This window comes from Rattus rattus, chromosome 14, assembly GCF_011064425.1.
Source record: "Rattus rattus isolate New Zealand chromosome 14, Rrattus_CSIRO_v1, whole genome shotgun sequence".
In the NCBI taxonomy this organism is placed as follows: Eukaryota; Metazoa; Chordata; class Mammalia; order Rodentia; family Muridae; genus Rattus; species Rattus rattus.
In genome coordinates this window covers 75,648,514-75,667,978 of record NC_046167.1, presented here as the reverse complement: position 1 = coordinate 75,667,978, position 19,465 = coordinate 75,648,514, and the positions used below count along the sequence as shown (strand labels likewise).

The 19,465-nt window shown below is 40.6% G+C and overlaps 1 protein-coding gene across 1 annotated transcript in view; it reads left to right on the top strand.

Annotated features, from left to right (window-relative positions):
- The window catches only part of Ercc6l2 (ERCC excision repair 6 like 2), a 94,346-nt gene extending 75,706 nt beyond the window's left edge, over positions 1-18,640 (top strand). Inside the window, exons 18-19 of the mRNA XM_032885275.1 lie at positions 13,011-13,192; positions 16,835-18,640. Coding sequence (XP_032741166.1) covers positions 13,011-13,192; positions 16,835-17,804 — 1,152 coding nt within the window. The 3' untranslated portion in view covers positions 17,805-18,640. The remainder of the gene's footprint in view (positions 1-13,010; positions 13,193-16,834) is intronic.
- The last annotated feature ends 825 nt before the right edge of the window (positions 18,641-19,465 follow it).

The window sequence follows — 19,465 nt, the reverse complement described above, 5'->3', positions numbered from 1 at the left end:
GGGGTTTCCAGACCCTCAGCCCCTAATTGGAGCTGCTTTATTGGTCCCTCTTGTTCTAATGTTTCTAGCTTCTTAGACTAAGCAACTACTACATTCTCTGGTTTCTCACTTAGGGATGGCCATTGTAGGATTATTTAACCTTTGTTTCTACAAGTCAGTGTAATATTCCCTCTCTCTCTCTCTCTCTCTCTCTCTCTGTGTGTGTGTGTGTGTGTGTGTGTGTGTGTGTGTGTGTGTGTGTTAGTCTTTTCCTTTGGAGAACCTGATTTATATTTGTACTTTTCCCTTACCTAGATTACCATTCAGTTTGCGTTTATATCTCCCAAGTCACTCTGCCTTCCAAAATGAACCACCACAAATGTGTCCTCTCTTCCCTAGGTCTCCACTAGTTTCTCCCTCAGCTGGAAATAAACCACCCTTCCTCTTAGATTTTTCCTTCTTCACTCAGTAGAAGTTTGTGTGGCCAGTTCTTGCTTTAAAATAGTGTTTGAGAGTAATGGTATAGTTGGGTTAAGACTTATCTCTTCTTTTTAAAAATTAAAATATATCATTTCCCCCTTCTCGTTCCTCCTTCCAGTCTCTCCCATGTACTATTCCTTCCTTGTTCCCTGTCAAAATCATTGCCTCTTTTTCTTTATTTGTTACTGCTACACACACACACATGCACACACACATACTCACGTGCACACACATGCCTACAAATACAGATACAACCTCATTCTTTGTAGTGTTAGTCATATGTATATGGTTTCAGAGCAGTAACTTGGTCTTAGATAACCCATAAGGGTGCTCTGAGAGCACGGTTTTTCCTGCTCTCAGCATTCTTTAGGTACCTATAAGAAATAACCTTTAAATAAACTCTAAGCTTAGATTTTTCTAAGTAAGACGTATCTCTGACTCTGTTTTAATAACCTAAAATGATACTTTACATATAGTTCATATCTGAATAAATACTTTTTCAAAAAAAATTGTTTAGTTTTGTCATGGTTCAGTGGCTTCTGACGTGGTTTTGGTCTTGAGGTGTCTGACTTGTTGGGCATAGTTGGTTTGGTCTGGTTTTCAGTAAAGGGGATAAATGCCGGACATTTGCACTTGCTGAGCAAGCACACCCGCCAAGTCTTACCCCTGCCTATGTTCTAAACACTTAGGTGGTTTGAATCATTTTCTAAGGACAACTTTTTAATTTTCCTGGAAATCACCTTACTCAAAGATACCCCTAAATGTATACAGACTGGGGAATAAGAAATCGTGATATTCTGATACACATGTTTCAGCTTTGGACACTGTTAGGCTCATAATGCCTTCTCCAAAGTGGGTTCTAGCTACCTATCTTTCACCAACACTTGTTTTTGTCTTAAGACCAACTTACAGAAATTCCCTGACTGAAAACCCTCATTCCAGAAGGGTTTCTTCCATAGAGGAAGAGACTATGAAGAGCAATGGGGCAGATAGGCCTTGTTGGTTTCCCCAATCAGCCTGCTAGCAGTTATGCCTGTGCAGAAAAGTACCCATAAAACCCAAGGAGAATGGGTTTTGATCTTCTGAATAGCCGAGCATGTGGAGGTTACTGTAGTGTGGCACCCACAGTAGGCATGGGTGCTCCATACTGTGCCCCCCACAAATGTGCCTCTGCATATTGCTTCAGTGTGTGGAATATCCTGAGTAATAAACTAGTGAGCAGAAGCAAGTGCTCTCAAGTTTTGTGAGCTGCTCTAACAAGCACAGCTATGCTAACCTGGGGCTTGCAGTTGGCATCTGGAGTCAGGGAATCGCTAGTCTTGGAGAGATGGTGAAGAATTAAATTAGGGTACCAAGCGCATGCTCACTGCTGCTTTCTAGTGCAGGAAATCCCAGCACACTGAGAACAGAACCCTCTGTATGTAGTATAGTATTGTGAGACCAGAGGGAAAACACTCCACTTTGCTTAAACATAGATTTGTGTGTAACCCCACACCTCCAACCAGACCTAATCTGCTGGCTGACCTTCCAATTCACATTTCTCAATGCTGGTCATCATTGCTGATGTGATGTGAACTTACTGTAACTTAATCTCATGTATATCTATTCTCTATGTATGTTACAAGACATGAGGATAAAGACCATAACATACACTTCTAAACATGACCACCACCACTTAGCAACAGAGAGTGGGCATTCAGAAAACACTTGTTACTGATAATCCCACATTAAAATACAGCACAAAGCAGATCCCTACTACCATTTTCACAATAAAACTACTTCAACTCAGCTGTTCAAATTAAAGTGTCACAGTGGCAGGTAATACAGAATGCTTAGTCAGGTTTTAGCAGCATGCATGTTGGTTATACATCATTGCTGGTCATAGGCTGGCAAAGGAAGCCTGCTTGATAAAGGAGCATGTGGAGAATAGAGTAAGGAAGATGGCCCTGCCTGTGTATGGAGTGACAATGTGACTTCATCCTCTGACGCAGTTCTGTGAAATTTCTTCATTTTTTTTACATTTATTTAGTCTGTGTGTATTACCATGTATGTCCCCATAATACGTGTGTGGCAGAGGGGTGCGTGTGTGTGTTTACATATACATGGAGTTTGAAGGAATCAGTTTTCTACTTCCACCATGTTGTGGGGTCTTGGGATGGAACTCAGGTTATTGGGTTTGGTAGCAAGCTCCTCTATCTTCTGAGCCATCCAGCAGCCAAGTTCTGTGAACTTTCTTACTACAGACTGGGTGTGGAGATGCACGTCTTTATAGCGCCAGCACTCCAGAGTCTCAAGCAGAATTGTAAGTTCAGTTCCATCCTACGCTGCATGCTGACTTTTAGGCTAGCCTGGGACACAAAGTGAGAGATCCTGTTGTAAAACCAACACAAAGTTGCTTTAAATTGCAGCTATTGTACCTTCTGGGAGGAAAGGAGCTAGGGTTGCCAACCTCAGTTCCCTCTTCCTCCCACAACATGTTTGTGTTTTTAATCTGCTTGTGTTTTCAGGCATGACTGTCAGTTTTAAACATATGCAGAAAATGTGGCTTTGGATCCTCTAAGCGCGTGTTTTTTTTTCCCTAGACAATGGTTTAAGGTTCAGGAGTGGCTTTTAGCCTTAGGTTTTTGTTGAATACAGAGACCTACATTATGATAGCCTTGAACGATTAATTGAGTATTTTACACTGTTGCACAAAGGTTTGTAAACAGCTCTATCACCTCAGATCCAGCTGCCATTTGCATGGATTTTCTTTCACTGGTCTGTGTTTTGATAGCTCTCCTAGTTCCTTGCATTGCAAAGATAAGCGAATTTATGCCTTTGTGTGTGCTTACAATTTGGCCCTTAACCAAAGAGATCTCTTTTTAAGTCTTTTGTTTGAACAGATGTGTAAACAAAACATCGCTGCTTCAGACTTCACAGTTTAAGGCTTGATGAAAACAGAAACTGAAAGAACATTTGATTTGTATTCTTCATGGCATACTTGGTGTGATCAGGATGATGGAGGGGCAGGGCCACACATGATGGTGACCTTAGAGTGTGCTTAGAGCTCTGCTTTTAGCCTTGGGGATGAGCTGTAGGCCCCAGACTTTCCTGGGATAGGCAGGGCTTCTGTTCATCTTAGAACCAGTGTTCTGAGTTTAGCCTTCTGCCATCATGACTTTCCACTGCCTTTGAAAATCTCCTCTTAGTTAAACCTAACCACCTTCCTTTAGGGACATCAGCATGGATGATATATCCACTTTTCTTGTGTACTGTGAAAGAAACCACCTCCAAAGCCAGATCCATTCAAATATCTACCTAGTCAGTGATTTCACTAGATCCACAGACAGTGCCTATGCACCACTGTGAACGGCCTTGCTCTACAATGTGTAGGATGAGGTGAGCTATGGAGATAATCTGTGCTGGTTATGGATGTGGTTCCAGAATTAATCCCAAGAGAGATTATCCCTAATACCTTTTCTGAAAAACAGGAACTAGAGGCTTGTCTTAGTTTGGGTTTTATTGCTATGAAGAGAAACCATGACCACAGCAACTCTTATAAGGGAAAACATTTAATTGGGGCTGGCTTATAGTTCAGTGGTTTAGTCCATTATTGTCATAGTGGGTAGCATGGCGGCATTCAGGCAGACATAGTGCTGGAGAAGTAGCTGAGTCTTCTATATCTGGATCCACAGGCAACAGGGAGAGAGAAAAGCACTGGTCCAGCTTGGGCTTCTGAAACCCAAAAGCCCAAGCCCAGTGATACTTCCTCAAACAAGACCACACCTCTCAGTAGTGCTCCTCCCTGTGGGCCTATGGGGGCCATTTTCATTCAAACCACAACAAGGCTTTTGATTTCTTCAAAAGTTGGCTGCATGGTGGCAGGATTGTATAACCACAAGGCAGAAGCAAAAGTGCCCAAGTTCAAGGCCAGCTTGGACTACATCATTAGTTCTAAGGCCCCCTGCAGCTACACTGAAAAAACTGGTGTTTAGGGGAGAAAAACAGTTCTTCACCCTTCTGGATTGTACACTCTTGACCCATTTGACAGGATGTGAGTATGAGCGCCTTTCCCTGTCAAATTCTCATTTCTATATAAGAGCCTTTCTTTAGCAGGTTACCTTCAAATTTATATTTCATTTTAATTAATGTTAATAAAAGGTGTTTGGTTTTTTATGACTATTTTCTGAACTATACAGTCCTGTTTTCTAATATATACATTCCACATGTGGCCGCAAATGTGATCATAAGAGCTGTGAGGTACACCAGAGACTATGAAAGCCAGAAGATCCTGGACAGATGTCATACAGACTCTAAGAAAACACAAATGCCAGCCCAGGTTACTGTATCCAGCAAAACTCTCAATTAACATAGATGGAGAAACCAAGATATTCCATGACAAAACCAAATTTACACAATATCTTTCTACAAATCCAGCCCTACAAAGGATAAATGGTAAAGCCTAACTCAAAGAGGCAAGCTACACCCAAAAAAGAGCAACAAATTTTGCAACAAAACAAAGAGAAGACAAGGACACAAACATAATCTCACCTCCAAATACAAAGATAAAAGGAAGCAACAATCACTATTCCTTAATATCTCTCAACATCAATGGACTCAATTTCCCAATAAAAAGATACAGATTAACAAACTGGATATGTAATGAGGACCCAGCATTTTGCTGCCTACAGGAAACACAGCTCAGAGACAAAGACAGACACTACCTCAGAGTAAAAGGCTGGAAAACAACATTCCAAGCAAATGGTCTGAAGAAGCAAGCTGAAGTAGCAATAAAATCGATTTTCAACCAAAAGTCATCAAAAAAGGAAGGACAATTCATATTCATCAAAGGAAAAATTCACCAAGATGAACTCTCAATCCTAAATATCTGTGCTCCAAACACAAGGGCACCTATATCCATAAAAGAAACCTTACTAAAGCTCAAAGCACACGTTGCACCTCACACAATAATATTAGGAGATTTCGACACCCCACTCTCATCAATGGACAGATCATGGAAACAGAAATTAAACAGAGACATAGACAGACTAAGAGAAGTCATAAAGCAAATGGACTTAACAGATATTTATAGACCATTCTCTCCTAAAACAAAAGGATATACCTTCTTCTCACCACCTTATGGTACTTTCTCTAAAATTGACCATATAATTGGGCAAAAAACAGGCATCAACAGATACAGATAGATAGAAATAATCCCATGCGTCCTATCAGACCACCACTGGCTAAAGCAGGTCTTCAATAACAATAAGGAAAGAACACCCACATATACATGGAAGTTGAACAGTGCTCTGCTCAATGATAACCTGGTCAAGGAAGAAATAAAGAAATTAAAGACTTCTTAGAATTTAAGGAAAATGAAGGTACAACATATCCAAACTTATGGGACACAATGAAAGCTGTGATAAGAGGAAAACTCATAGCTCTGAGTGCCTGCAAAAAGAAAAAGGAGAGAGCATATATCAGCAGCTTGACAGCACACCTAAAAGCTCTAGAACAAAAAGAAGCAAATACACCCAGGAGGAGTAGAAGGCAGGAAATAATCAAACTCAGAGCTGAAATCAACCAAATAGAAACAAAAAGGACTATACAAAGAATCAATAGAACCAAAAGCTGGTTCTTTGAGAAAATCAACAAGATAGATAAACCCTTAGCCAGACTAACCAGAGGACACAGAGAGTGTGTCCAAATTAGCAAAATCAGAAATGAAAAGGGAGACACAACTACAGATTCAGAGGAAATTCAAAAAATCATCAGATCCTACTACAAAAGCCTATATTCAACAAAACTTGAAAATCTGCAGGAAATAGACAATTTCCTAAACAGATACAAGGTACCGAAGTTAAATCAGGAACAGATAAACCATTTAAACAACCCCATAACTCCTAAAGAAATAGAAGCAGTCATTAAAAGTCTCCCAACCAAAAAGAGCCCAGGTCCAGACGGGTTTAGTGCAGAATTTCTATCAGACCTTCATAGAAGACCTCATACCAATATTATCCAAACTATTCCACAAAATTGAAACAGATGGAGCACTACCAATTCCTTCTATGAAGCCACAATTACTCTTATACCTAAACCACACAAAGACCCAACAAAGAAAGAGAACTTCAGACCAATTTCCTTATGAATATCCATTAAAAAATACTCAATAAAATTCTGGCAAACCGAATCCAAGAGCACATCAAAACAATCATCCACCATGATCAAGTAGGCTTCATCCCAGGTATGCAGGGATGGTTTAATATACGGAAAACCATCAACGTAATTCACTATATAAACAAACTGAAAGATAAGAACAACATGATCATTTCATTAGATGCCGAGAAAGCATTTGACAAAATTCAACACCCCTTCATGATAAAAGTCCTAGAAAGAACAGGAATTCAAAGCCCATACCTAAACATAGTAAATGCCATATACAGCAAACCAGTAGCTAACATTAAACTAAATGGAGAGAAACTTGAAGCAATCCCACTAAAATCAGGGACTAGGCAAGGCTGCCCATTCTCTCCCTACTTATTCAATATAGTTCTCGAAGTCCTAGCCAGAGCAATCAGACAACAAAAGGAGATCAAAGGAATACAGATTGGAAAGGAAGAAGTCAAAATATCACTATTTGCAGATGATATGATAGTATATTTAATTGATCCCAAAAGTTCCACCAGAGAACTACTAAACGTAATAAACACCTTCAGCAAAGTGGCCGGGTATAAAATTAATTCAACTAAATCAGTAGCCTTCCTCTACTCAAAAGAGAAACAAGCTGAGAAAGAAATTAAGGAAACAACACCCTTTATAATAGTCCCAAATAATATAAAATACCTTGGTGTGACTTTAACCAAGCAAGTGAAAGATATGTATGATAAGAACTTCAAGCCTCTGAAGAAAGAAATTGAAGATCTCAGAAGATGGAAAGATCTCCCATGCTCATGGATTGGCAGGACTAATGTAGTAAAAATGGCCATTTTACCAAAAGCGATCTACAGATATATGCAATCCCCATCAAAATTCAATCCAGTTCTTCATAGAGTTAGATAGAACAATTTGCAAATTCATCTGGAAAAACAAAACACCCATGATAGCTAAAACTATCCTCAACAATAAAAGGACTTCCAGGGGAATCCTCCATCATCATCATCATCAATTCATGTGTGTAAGTGTTTTGCATGCATGTCTGGTGCACACAGACACAGAGGTCAGAAGATGGTATTAAATCTCCTAGAACTAGAGTTATGGATGGTTATGAGCCACCTTGTGGGTACTGGGAATCAGACACAAGTCCTCTTCAAGGCAGCAGTCCTCTTAACTACTGAGCCATCTCCCCTACGCTTGATATCTTTTAAGCAGCTGCATTAGTTACTTTCATTGTCACTATGACAAAATATATGCAGAAGCAACTTAAGAGAAGACAGGTTTGGCTCAGAGCCTCAGTTGTTATGGTGGGAAGGCATGTCAAGAGTTCCTGGCAGCAGAAGTGTGTGGCAAGTCAGGAAGGCAGGGATCAAAAGCAGGGCCAGGCTGTAACCTAAGGCAAACTCTAATAGCCTATGTCATTCAGCAAAGCCTACATTCCAAAGGTTCCACAGCTTCCTTAGACAGTGTTACCAGCTGGGGACCAAATGTTTAAACACATGCCTGTAGGAGTGTTTCACATATAAACTGTAAAAAAAAAAAAAAATGGAGAAAATATTAGAGATGCCAGGTTCATGTCTGTAATTCTAGCACACAGGAGACAGGCAAGAAAATGTGAACTTAAGACCAGTATGGGACTTATATAGTGAGTTCAAGGCCAGCCTGGGCTACATACTGAAACAATGTCTCAACTAATTCACTAATCAATAGAAAGGGGGATAATTATGACTGTGCAGAAACAGGTTTTTGCTTTCTTCCTTCACCTTTTAATTGCAACGTTTTCCATCCAGTTTTAACATGGTGATCTAGTTGTTTGCTTGCCCTACTCTCCCAGAGGAAGAAAGGTGCTTTTAGCTTGCTTCCCTCTCTGTTCTAATGTTAAAGGAGACAGTATTACTCTTTAAATTCCTAGTCTGCTTTGTTCTAGGGGCTTAGTGTTATCTCATTGTAAAGACTCCATACTTTGCTCAAATGATCTCGATTTGTTCTGTCCTAGTCAAACATTGTCAGTGCAGCTAAAGCTTCACGGGCATTAATTGCCCATCTCAGCTGTGGTGAAGAGTTTGCTATACTACTTTGAAGCCATCTCTAAAACAAGAGCACCAAGATGTTTATAAATTAATACACTTTTTTTCCCAAAGAAATATGGATTTTTAAAACTATATAAATGGAACTGTGTAAACCAGCAGTTCATAATTCTTTCTGTTTACATATACTTTAAGACATTGATAAAATGTCCTAGGCTCTTCTGTCTGAGAGATGTATAGATGCTCACATACACACCTTGCAAATGGATCTTCAAAAGGCTCAAGAGTACCTTTCTCTGCAGTCCCAGAACCTTCATAGTATCAGTGGACACTGGCAAAGGACTCTTACTAAGAAAAAGTCCCCTGATCCCTAAGATTCCTGCCATGGCCAGACTCTGAAGCTCGTTAATGTTACCTTACCTGACAAAGGAGAATTAAGGTTGTAGGTACAATTCAGGATGACTCAAGCTGACCTTGTTGAATTAACAAGATGGATACCATTAAGGACACTAGCTAACTGACCAGAATTCTTTGCTGAGAATATCTTGCTGGGCTTAGTATATTCACATTCATTCTCACAAGAAGAATCTTACCTGGCTGTACTCATAGTGTGGTGTAACCCTGAAATAAGTGTTAGAGGAAAACAAGGACTGTGGTCTGCATCTGAGAGTTAGGGAAGTTTGGAAATGAACTGTCCCATACAGCCTCAGAGAAGGATCATAACTCTGCCAGCACTTTGATTTTAGCCCAGTGAGACCCGTGTCAGACACACCTATAGTAATGTAAGGTCAGAAGTTTATGTTGTTTCAAGCCAGTAATACCATGGTAACTTGTTAAATAGCAATCAGAATATAACTCACTACCTCCATTCTATACTTATAATTCAGTATAACAGTGACAGCACATATATTCCTGAAATCTTAATACAGTTGGACTAAGTACAAATTTATGTTCTACAACTTAATTTCAATAAAATGGTAAATTTATCTACTAAGTAGCAATCTACAATTATATCTTTTTAAAAATAATAAAAGATAGGATAAAGAATTCATGTGAGGGAAAATGATTTTTCTCCTTTTAAGAATCTTGTTTTAAATTGTGAAATATGTCACAAAAATCTAATGATCCATATGTCCAGCATCTGTGTTTGCAAAGGCTGAATTCCTGAAGGATTTATAAAACTGGTTCTTTAGATGTGTATAAAATGTGAGCTTTGTAATGTCAGAAAGAGCAATTGCATAAACAATTGACAAGAGCCATTGCAGGCGCCATCTCTCCATGGCTTCAGAAATCACAGCGTAAGAGGAAGGAGGTTCTTGGTTGGGTCAATTGCGCTTTCTGCTTATTTTCTTTATATTCATGTTAACATTCTCATCTCTTAAAATAATGAATACCCATTTCTAGGGATCAGAAGCTGTCATAACTTGTAGCCCTCATCCTGTTTCTGATGGAAATAAATACATAACATCTCTTTCGGATTTATCTTAAAGATCAGTATTTTCCTCTTTATTGATAATGTTTTCAGACAGTTATGATGTTAAAAGCCTGATGACCTTAGCAAAGCAGCTTCCTGTATTCCTGGCTGCTATCAGCTGTCTGCCTGTCACTGTTGGTCCAGGAACAGCGCTGTTGCTTCTGAAGACATCCGTTTATCTTCAGTAGAGCTGGTTTGTATACAGTTGTTAAGGTGTTGGGGAGGATTTGATTGTAACTTAAGTTACATGTGTTATACAAGAAAAGGAAGGGGCTAAACGTACACAGTTTCTAAAAGGTCTTCTCTCTCTGGGATACGGCTTCAATTATACCTTAGTGTGTTTGTATCTCAGATGCATATTGACCTTGAAATCACCATCCTGCCTCAGCTTCTCAGGTAGCTGGGAGTACAGTCCAGGCACGCTCTACAGGGCCTGGCCTTAGCAGTCGTGAGGCCGCAGTTGTGATTGCAGGTGGTGCTGCCTTGTGTGCATGCTGAAGACAGTACCCTTTCTGTCTGGTAGCGCCAATTAGAAGTCTTACACATGCTGATTCTTTTTTATTCTCTCTCCTCCAGGAGGTTTTAGAATGTTTCCTTATTTGTAACCTAAAGGAGGACATTTATTTTCGTTTTTCCTAGTAAAGATCCTCTCTCCTCTTTTTAATTAGAAGTTTTAATTTTTTTGCCCTGTGGTTACATCATCTCCCATTTTCTCTATTCTTTCCTTGAATTTCAAAGCATGTTTTCTGTCTCTTCTCCCTTCAGTGCCAGTGCTACTCTAAGTCACTTTGTTCTCCTGGTTCATCAACTGTCATGGCAGGTCTGGTTATCTGCTGTCTAACCTGTACATTGTTCCTATTTTGTTTTAAATTTTTCTTAAAGTTTGTATTTGGTCTGTCTAAAGTGCCTTGCTGGGTTTTTTGTTTGTCTTTGTTTCATTGTTTAATCTTTCCAGATACGTTCTTCAAATGTGTCCCTCAGGTCATCTGATTCACTGTCGTACTGCAATAGAGTTTTCATATTGGCTGCAGCTCTGCCTTAACAGGTGTGGGGTTTAGTGTTCTTTGTGAGTTTCTGAATTCTTTTCCCCACCAAATCACAAGCCTTCCTATAGTGTTCTTGTGTTTGCACCTCATTGGACTCTGGTTTTCAATGGTTCTTGGCCAGTTTTTATGTGATTTTCAGCATAGCTTTTCTTACCACCCAGGATATACAAAATCAGATTCTCCAGTTGCCACCTGCTGGCCATTCTGTTTTGTCTCTAGACATTCGTTCTGTCTAGAGTAAGAAGGTGGCCCCCGCTTCTCTTCTGTGTACCTATTTAAGCTTGTCTGGCTTTAAAATTTTAAATCAGCAGTCCTTCTTGTAGGAAGGGGAGTGCTGGATATAGAACCTAAGGCCTCGCATGTTTTGGGCCAGCATTTTACTACTGTGCTACGTCTTCAGCAGTGCTGCTGCTGCTGTGGCTGCTGCTGCTTCCTGTATATTTCTCCTATGGGGGTCGGTATACGTGCACATAAGTGTCTTGCCATCCTTGGGGCAGTGAGCCCTAAGACCTTCCTGCTTCCTCCCCAGCATCAGGATTACAAGTATGTACCACAGGACTCAGCCTTGATGAGTTCAGATCACACTTAGATCTTTGATTAGTAGATATATTAATACTTTTAATTTAGTTAAGTTACATTTGTGTGTGTGTGCTAGTGCCACAGTGGTCAGAGAGTAATTTTCAGAAATTGGTTCTCTCCATCCACAGTGTTTTCTGGGAATTAAAATTGGGTCATCAGACTTTGCAGCAAGTACCTCACCCCATCAAGCCATCTAGCCAGCCCAGTGCAGATCCCTGTACAGATCCCACACCTGTGCAGTGGACATTTTGCCAGTGAAGCTGTCTTCCCAGCCTCTTTCTTTGGTTTTTTATTTCAGGGCATTAAATCATGCTCATCCCCCAGCTCCTTTACAGGTCATCAGGCTGTGTTCTAGAGTGCTAACCTGTGGTTGCTCTCTCAATTCTTTGCTTTTGGAACCTAGCAGGCTTGCTTTTTCTCACTTTTAAAGTTAAATATGTTTTTGTTGTTGTTGTAAATTTGTATCTATTATTTTTATTTTTGGAATGGAATAGAACTTCCCACCTGGTCACACTTGTCATTGAGATTAGAAGTAGATATAGCATTTGATTCCTTGCCTACTGTCAATTCACAAACAGCCATAAAATTATTGTAAAGTAAGTTTGGTTTTCTTTATAACTTACAAACTGTAGACAATATTTTAAAATACTGAATATTCTTTAGCCTAACAGAGGCTGAGAAGTAGGACTTTAAAAGCTGGTTTTCCTTTTGTTACCCAATAGTTTATTTTTCTAGTTTGTGTGCTTATGTAAAATTAAAGAAAAATTGATTCATAATTTTTAGAAAAATACAAAATTTTAAAAATTAGGTGAACTTTTTTGGTTTTATTTTTAAATATTATTAACGGACCATGTGTGTGTGCTATAACATACATATGTAGGTCAGGAGACAAGTCTGGCGTTGGTTCTCTCCTGCCCTGTGGGATCCACTCATAGGGCCTCATGCAAGAATCTCTGCCTACTGGGCCGTCTCTCTACTCCTGTCTGCACAGCTGCACCTGGCCTAGACTCAGCAATTCTGAGCCTCATTCATTTAATCATTGATTATTATCCTTAGGGTAATAGGGGTCAGCCTGTGTGTTTGTCAACTGTAATCCTGACAGTAGGCAATACCACATTTTTCTGTATTCTTCCTTTGACTGGCCTACACTACCATCCTCCAAAAGTTGCTTTAGTTGGATAATGTGGCCTGCTTCACTGTAAAAAGTATCTGGGAAGTAAGTGTGACATTCTTTGTCTTATCAATCCAAAACGGCTTTGTTCAGGCTTAGATTGTACTTCCTTTTTTTTTCAGACATACAAAAGTAAGGTGAATGCAAATGCAGTGATACCTACAAAGAAAGACCAGCCACCAAGTGATGGGCGCATTTCCTCTCCTCTGTATATATCCCACCCTGTAAGCCAGAAAAAGAAAGATGTCTACCGTACCAACCACACTACCTTCATCATTGGAGAAACACCGAGAGGAATCCGCAGGTATGTTTGTCTGTGGCTAGACCTCAGGCCAATTCTCAGAAGAAATACAGTTTCATAATAAAATGTATATTGTATAATCATACCTCACATCCAGACTTCAGAAAACACGAACTTTTGTAATTAAAAAATAAAAGCAAATCCTTTTGAAGCAGGATCTCACTGGTAGTTCAGACTGGCCTGGACTTTGCTGGTATTATGAGTCTCCTGCCTTCACTCCTAAATTGTGAGATCACAGAGATGTAGGAATATGGGACAAGCATGGGATTGAAGCTGTCCCCAGGGGTCAGGTGAAGAAACGAGTGAGCTAGGGGGGTCTCCATACACAGCTATTAATGTCACCAAGAATGGCACGACCAGCCCGGTTCTCATGACCTCTGTGGACAGTGGAAACTGTACTTCTCTTGCTCACAGTCGTTTCCTGAGCTGCCTGGAAAAGGAGTAACCCACAGAGCTGGCATGAGGCAGCACCTTACTCTGCCTGGCAGGCTTGCCTGGCAACAGCGGTTTCTGCAGGGAATGCTTTTTTATTGTTGTCAGTGATTCTTCTAGAAGACTAACTACATTTCCCCAGTCTTTAAAGAAACATGGGTCTGGTCCCTATAATGGTGTCTGTTCAAAAGGAAGCAGGTATAGCAGGGATTTCTTCTTGCTTCCTTTCATTGTTTTCTTACCCAACCCAGAGAGGAAATTTTTCATGCTAGAGAAAGATAAAGAGTAATATTAGAATTCCAGGACACTAATTAGAGTGCCTGGACACTCCACCCCTTCCTACTGCCATCATAGTCAGTCTGTTGTGGCAGGTGAGGGATAAACTTCTAGGGCTGTCAGCACATCAGCCTCAGAAAGCAAGGCAATGACATGGGGGTGTCAGGTACAGTTCAGATCCTTCCCATGAGGAAAAGTCTTTGAAATATTAGCCATCGTGACTTCTGATAGACATGCTATAGATTCCTAACTTGGTTTTTATTTTCCCTTGTCTTAAAGCTACTCTCATAAAAGTGGTTACCTTATGTTTCTATTATTCATTGCATTTTCTTAAATTCTTAAAGAAAATCCTATTGAAGTTCCAGAATTAGGAAAATTCTGGAATTCAGAATTAGGAAGGCCAAAAATCACTCTGTAAGGGGCAGCCATAGGCAATTCATTCAATGGCTCCTTGGGTTAAATAGCATGGAAGCATCACTCCTCCCAGGGGTGACCTGCCCCAGGGTCACAGGTGAGATTATGTGTTTTCTTAGCACAGCAGAGATAAAGTTACTTTGGCATCTGCTGAGAGATCACCAAGTCTTGGATAAATTAAATATATCACCTTATAGCCCACTGGTTACTAAATCTTTATAAATAAGTACAAATACTTACTGGGTCCTGGAAATGGATTTGGTGATGAGTAGTAGGCAGAACAGTAGCATCCTGTTGCTTTATTTGACATGAGAACAGAACCATTTAAGAACATGCTTGCATTCCAACAAGAACATTGGCAGTTTCCAGGATAGAAATTGAGGTGGGGGCGGGGGGGGGAATGAAATATATTGTTGTAGACTATTGATCAGCTGTAGAACATAGGACAAGACATGAGCTCCAGAAGCCATAGAACACCTCTCAGCCACAAAAGAATGTGGACACTCACCTTAGGCTGTCACTACAACCACAAGAGACTGTTACCTGGCCTGGGAGGCAGAGACAAATGAACAGGAAATCACAAAAGCAGTGGTTAGAATGCTCCTACATTTAAAAACCCTTGTTTTACCCTAAGAATGTTATATGAAGAGAAAATTCAGCCTTAAAAACCTAACGATGCAGACCCATGATTGCTGGCAGCTCTGCCTTTTCACCTGTTCTGGTGTGTAATAGGTCCCATGAGAACTAGTTCTTGAGTGCTTCTTGGCTCATCCTTACCTGACAGGTAGAGGTGACAACAGAGAACCTCTCCCTACCCTCCTTACCTACCTGCAAGTACTTAGGTATCCACTGTGAGTGCCAGGGGAGCTGAATTTACCCCTTCATCATGAGATTCTACACTGACTGTATTGCTTTGACTCCCTTAGCCAGACGGAACTTGGTGAGGCCCAGGATCGGTCTGTCTTGCTGTTGTGTAGTTTGTACAGTGGTGCTTGGACATAACAGGACTCTGTGGAAATGTAGACTTGTGTAAAGGGAGTGGGGCCTTTAATATGTGCTGCAGTGCTGGTTTTGGTTTTTATCTGAAGACAAATCTACAGACACTGAGCTCTTACAACTTAAAGCCCAAACACAGCATCAGCAAAAAAATACACTCGATCTTATTTTTATAGTGGGGATGGGGGATAAGACAGGGTCTGATGGTGCCCAGACTGGCCTCAAATATACCATATAGCTGAGGATGATTGAGAATCAGTCCTTCTGCCTTCGCATTCAGAATGTTGGAATCATAAGCGTGTTGTTCTACCAAGCCTGGTTCAAAACTGAGACTGTAGAAGTAGCATCATGCTAGTTCTCTTTTCTCTCATCCTAGAGAGATGTAACTCTGGGGATCTCGTGCTCTTCCCATGACCGTATGTTAGTCCTGTAGGTCCTTCTGCCAGTGCTCTCACACTGGACTTCAGTGTGTTTAGGGAATAGGTACAATTCAGACTCCAAATCCTCCCCTGTGAAAAGCAGCAGTCTGTGGCTTAAGGAACGTAAATAATTTTCTACCTCCACTTTACCAAACCCATTTATGGGTCTGCATATTGAAGTGTCTGTTAGTATCTTACTCAAGGATGGCAATCCACTTCTTCAAATAACATCTTATTCTTTCTGCTTATTTGCTTCCTTTGGTTTTGAGACAGGGTCACCCTACATAACCCACCCTACCTCAAGCTTTCCATCCTCTTGCCACTTGAGGACTAGGCTTGCTGTTGTGCACCACCATGCTTAGAAAGTAGTATCTGGTGTCCAGGATTAGCTGTCTGCACTAAAGGTGAATCAGTGGGGAAAAAGAACCACACTTATAGAGTTTTTTGTTTGTTTGTTTGTTTTTTAAGCTCAACAAAACTTCATGAAATTCTATACTGTGAAAGGGAAGGGGAAATTTAATTTTTCTAGAATTTTCCATTTATCAAAGCCAATCTTTAACAGTGTAATTCTATGGGACTTGAGTGCTATATAGATTCTCAAAAAAATAGATTGTATAAATGATGATTCTCATGTTAGTCATAAATTGGCTAACTAGAAGAGTAGCCTGCTGAGCTCTCATAATTCCCAGGAAATATATAATAGTATAAATCAGAGTTACCTAAAAAGCTGATGATTTAATGAGCTAAAAGATGGTTTCTGGTAGCACTGGGGAAGAGGCATGTTCTCCTAGTTAAGCTGATGTTCCAGAGGGATGAGGCACATTGCTTACCTTTGTGTTTCCTGTCACTGCTAAGGAGCACATTAGCCATTCTTAACTCCATTGCAGTGAGTGCGGGCACATGGGCCACAAAGCCTATGTAGAGGCCAGAGGACAACTTTGTGGAGTTGACCGTCTTTCCACCATTACATAGGCTCCAGGGACTGAATGCAGCTTGTCACTTGTACCTTTTGAGCCATCTCAACAGCTTCCTGTTAAACTCTTTAAAAATAAAATGTAAATGTATTATTAAAAAAAATGACCACTGGCTTAATCTGACTTATCTTTAGAAAGCAGTTTGAAGAAATGGCCTCTTTCTACAAGCTGTCTGTAAAGGAGTTTGCTGAACAAGTTACTAGCGCCACATCTGAAGAGCGACAGAGAATGCTCAGGGACTTTTACAGTCTTCAGCACCCGGAGGTAAAGGAGTTCTTTGTGGATTCTGCTTCAGAGTTGATGAAATCTGTCCATGAGAAAGAAGAGAGGGTGAGGAACAAATCTAAAGGAAAAGAATCTCTTATAAAAGAAAGGCCCTCAAATGATAGTACTTTATCATGTAATGATTCCATCAACAAAATGTCTCAAGTTTACAACCAAAAAATATGTGAAGGAAAATCAGTCAGATTTCAGAATCATGGTTCCCATAAAGAAGACACATTTTCTAGTGGTGCAGAGATTAAGAAATCACCTGTCAACTTTACTCAGGAGATTTACAGTGAGAGAAACAACCACACACCCAAGGATAGCATGACACTCTTCTGTCCAGACAGCAAGTCTGAAGCCCTAGAGACAGAGCTAGAAAGTTCCCCAGGACATCAGTGGGACCTCACAGGAGCAGGCAGTTCAAGGAACAGACTATGTTTCAAGCTGAGAAACAAAAGAGTAGAAAACCCAGTGTCAGAAAGCACTCCTACAGAAGGCTTACTTGGTGACACCTCTATTCTTAACGACCTCTTTAAAAGCCATGGGGAAGGTCCCACACAGCTGCCAAAGAACGTTCCTTCAGGACCTGTGGCAAAAGCAAAGCAGAGACCAAAAGATTTCTGGGACATCTTGAATGAGCAGAATGATGACAGTCTCAGCAAACTCACTGACTTGGCAGTGATAGAAACACTGTGTACCAAAGCACCCCGCACCACAGCCTCCAAAAGGAAAGAGGAGCTGGAAGCTTCCCTTTGGAAAGCAAACGAGAAGTTCTTGTGGAAGGCATTTAGCTCAGATGTTGATGATGAAAGCATAAGCAGTAGGGAGAGAGAGTAGGGCGTGGACGTGCCATTAGATTAGATACCAGTGAGCTGCTGGCCCTGGCTGTGTGTGTTCGTGTGTGGGGCACGCAGAACAGTTGTCTGCAAACTTGTGTATTAACTTATTGCTTTAGCGTCATTTTATCAGCTTAGCATGTTATCTTGGGTTGTCTTTTCCTAATATCTGTTTTAATCATCAGCACCCAGTTTATGCACTGCTGGGGGTCAAACCCAGGACTTCATGCATACCAGCAAGCACTCTAGACAACTGAGCTACATCTCCTGCCCCAGATTTGATCTTCCAAACAAATGCAATTGTATCATTATAACTTGTCATAATTTAACTATTATTAACTGGGGGTCTTCCGTCCTCTGTAAATCCAAGGCCTTACATGAGTAACTTGCTCTGTGCATGCCCATTCATTATGTGAAAGATAACAGAATTGAACCAGACCAGCACACAGCCTTCCACTTTTAAACTCCAGAATGTCCCAAAGTCAAGTGGCAGCCACTGCACTCTCCTCATTGGCATTGAGAACTTACTGTTTTTCCTTCTTCCTTGGAATTATGTTCTATTGCTATAAAATTATTTTAGATAAAAGCTGTAATTAAGACTCAATAATTAGGACTCAATATATGGTATTTGTTAAAAATGCTGATTTTTATAACCACTCAGTGTTTGTGTGCTATGGTGCTAAAGAAATGGGATGATTTCTATCTTTGGCCAGGATAGCAATGCCTGAACTTTTCACATTACTATGATTTAGTAAATATAAATAAAGATATATAGCCTACCTTTGTATTTCTTAAGTAAATGTAAATGAATAAACATTTGATCTTAATTTAAACCTCTTTCATTGAATTTAATATATGTGGTTTACACACTCTGAAATGTGCTCAATTAGATTATTTAGTACCTTTTCTCAGCTTCTCTGGTCTGTGATAGGTACAGTGACAGGTATAGTCGTGTAGGTGACAGCTATAGATAGGTAAAGGCAAGGAGGTCCTGTCTGTAAAGTGTCTGAATAGCTCCTGGCATTGAGACTGACTGGCACTTGAAATGTCAGTCCCCTCTCTCTCTCTCTCTCTCTCTCTCTCTCTCTCTCTCTCTCTCTCTCTCTCTCTCTCTCTCACATGTGCGCACACACACTGGAATATTTTATTACTTTCTTTGTTCTGTTACTGTAAGAACCTCTTGAGTCTGTGTTACCATGTTGGAACACAGTATTTGAGATAACTTGAGCCTGTGTTCCAGGGCCATGGTCACTCACACTTTGCTGCAGGAGCATATTGGAGAGGGGGAGCTGTGCTTGCACTGGCAGAAATCAGTGCCCCCTCCCCAACCCCTGTGAGGCACTCCCACTGATGGAAACAAGAAAAAATGGGCTTCCAAGAGCTTTCCAGTCTTTGGAGGCCTCCAAACCCACTCCACTCCCCAGGGAGCAGAGGGGCCTTATAGGAGGGGAGCAAGCTTAGTCAAACTAAGAACAGTTAACAGATTAACCTCTTGGGCATTTGGGGGTACACCCAGCTTGTGGGGTAAATCAAAACCAGCCCAGGAATAGGTTTGCCACTCAGTAGTCTGCTGACCTTCGAGGCTGGGCAAGGTGGAACTCCTGGGCTTTTCCTTTTCCGCCTGCAACAAGATGGATCTCAGCCAACTGAGCTTGGCCGTAC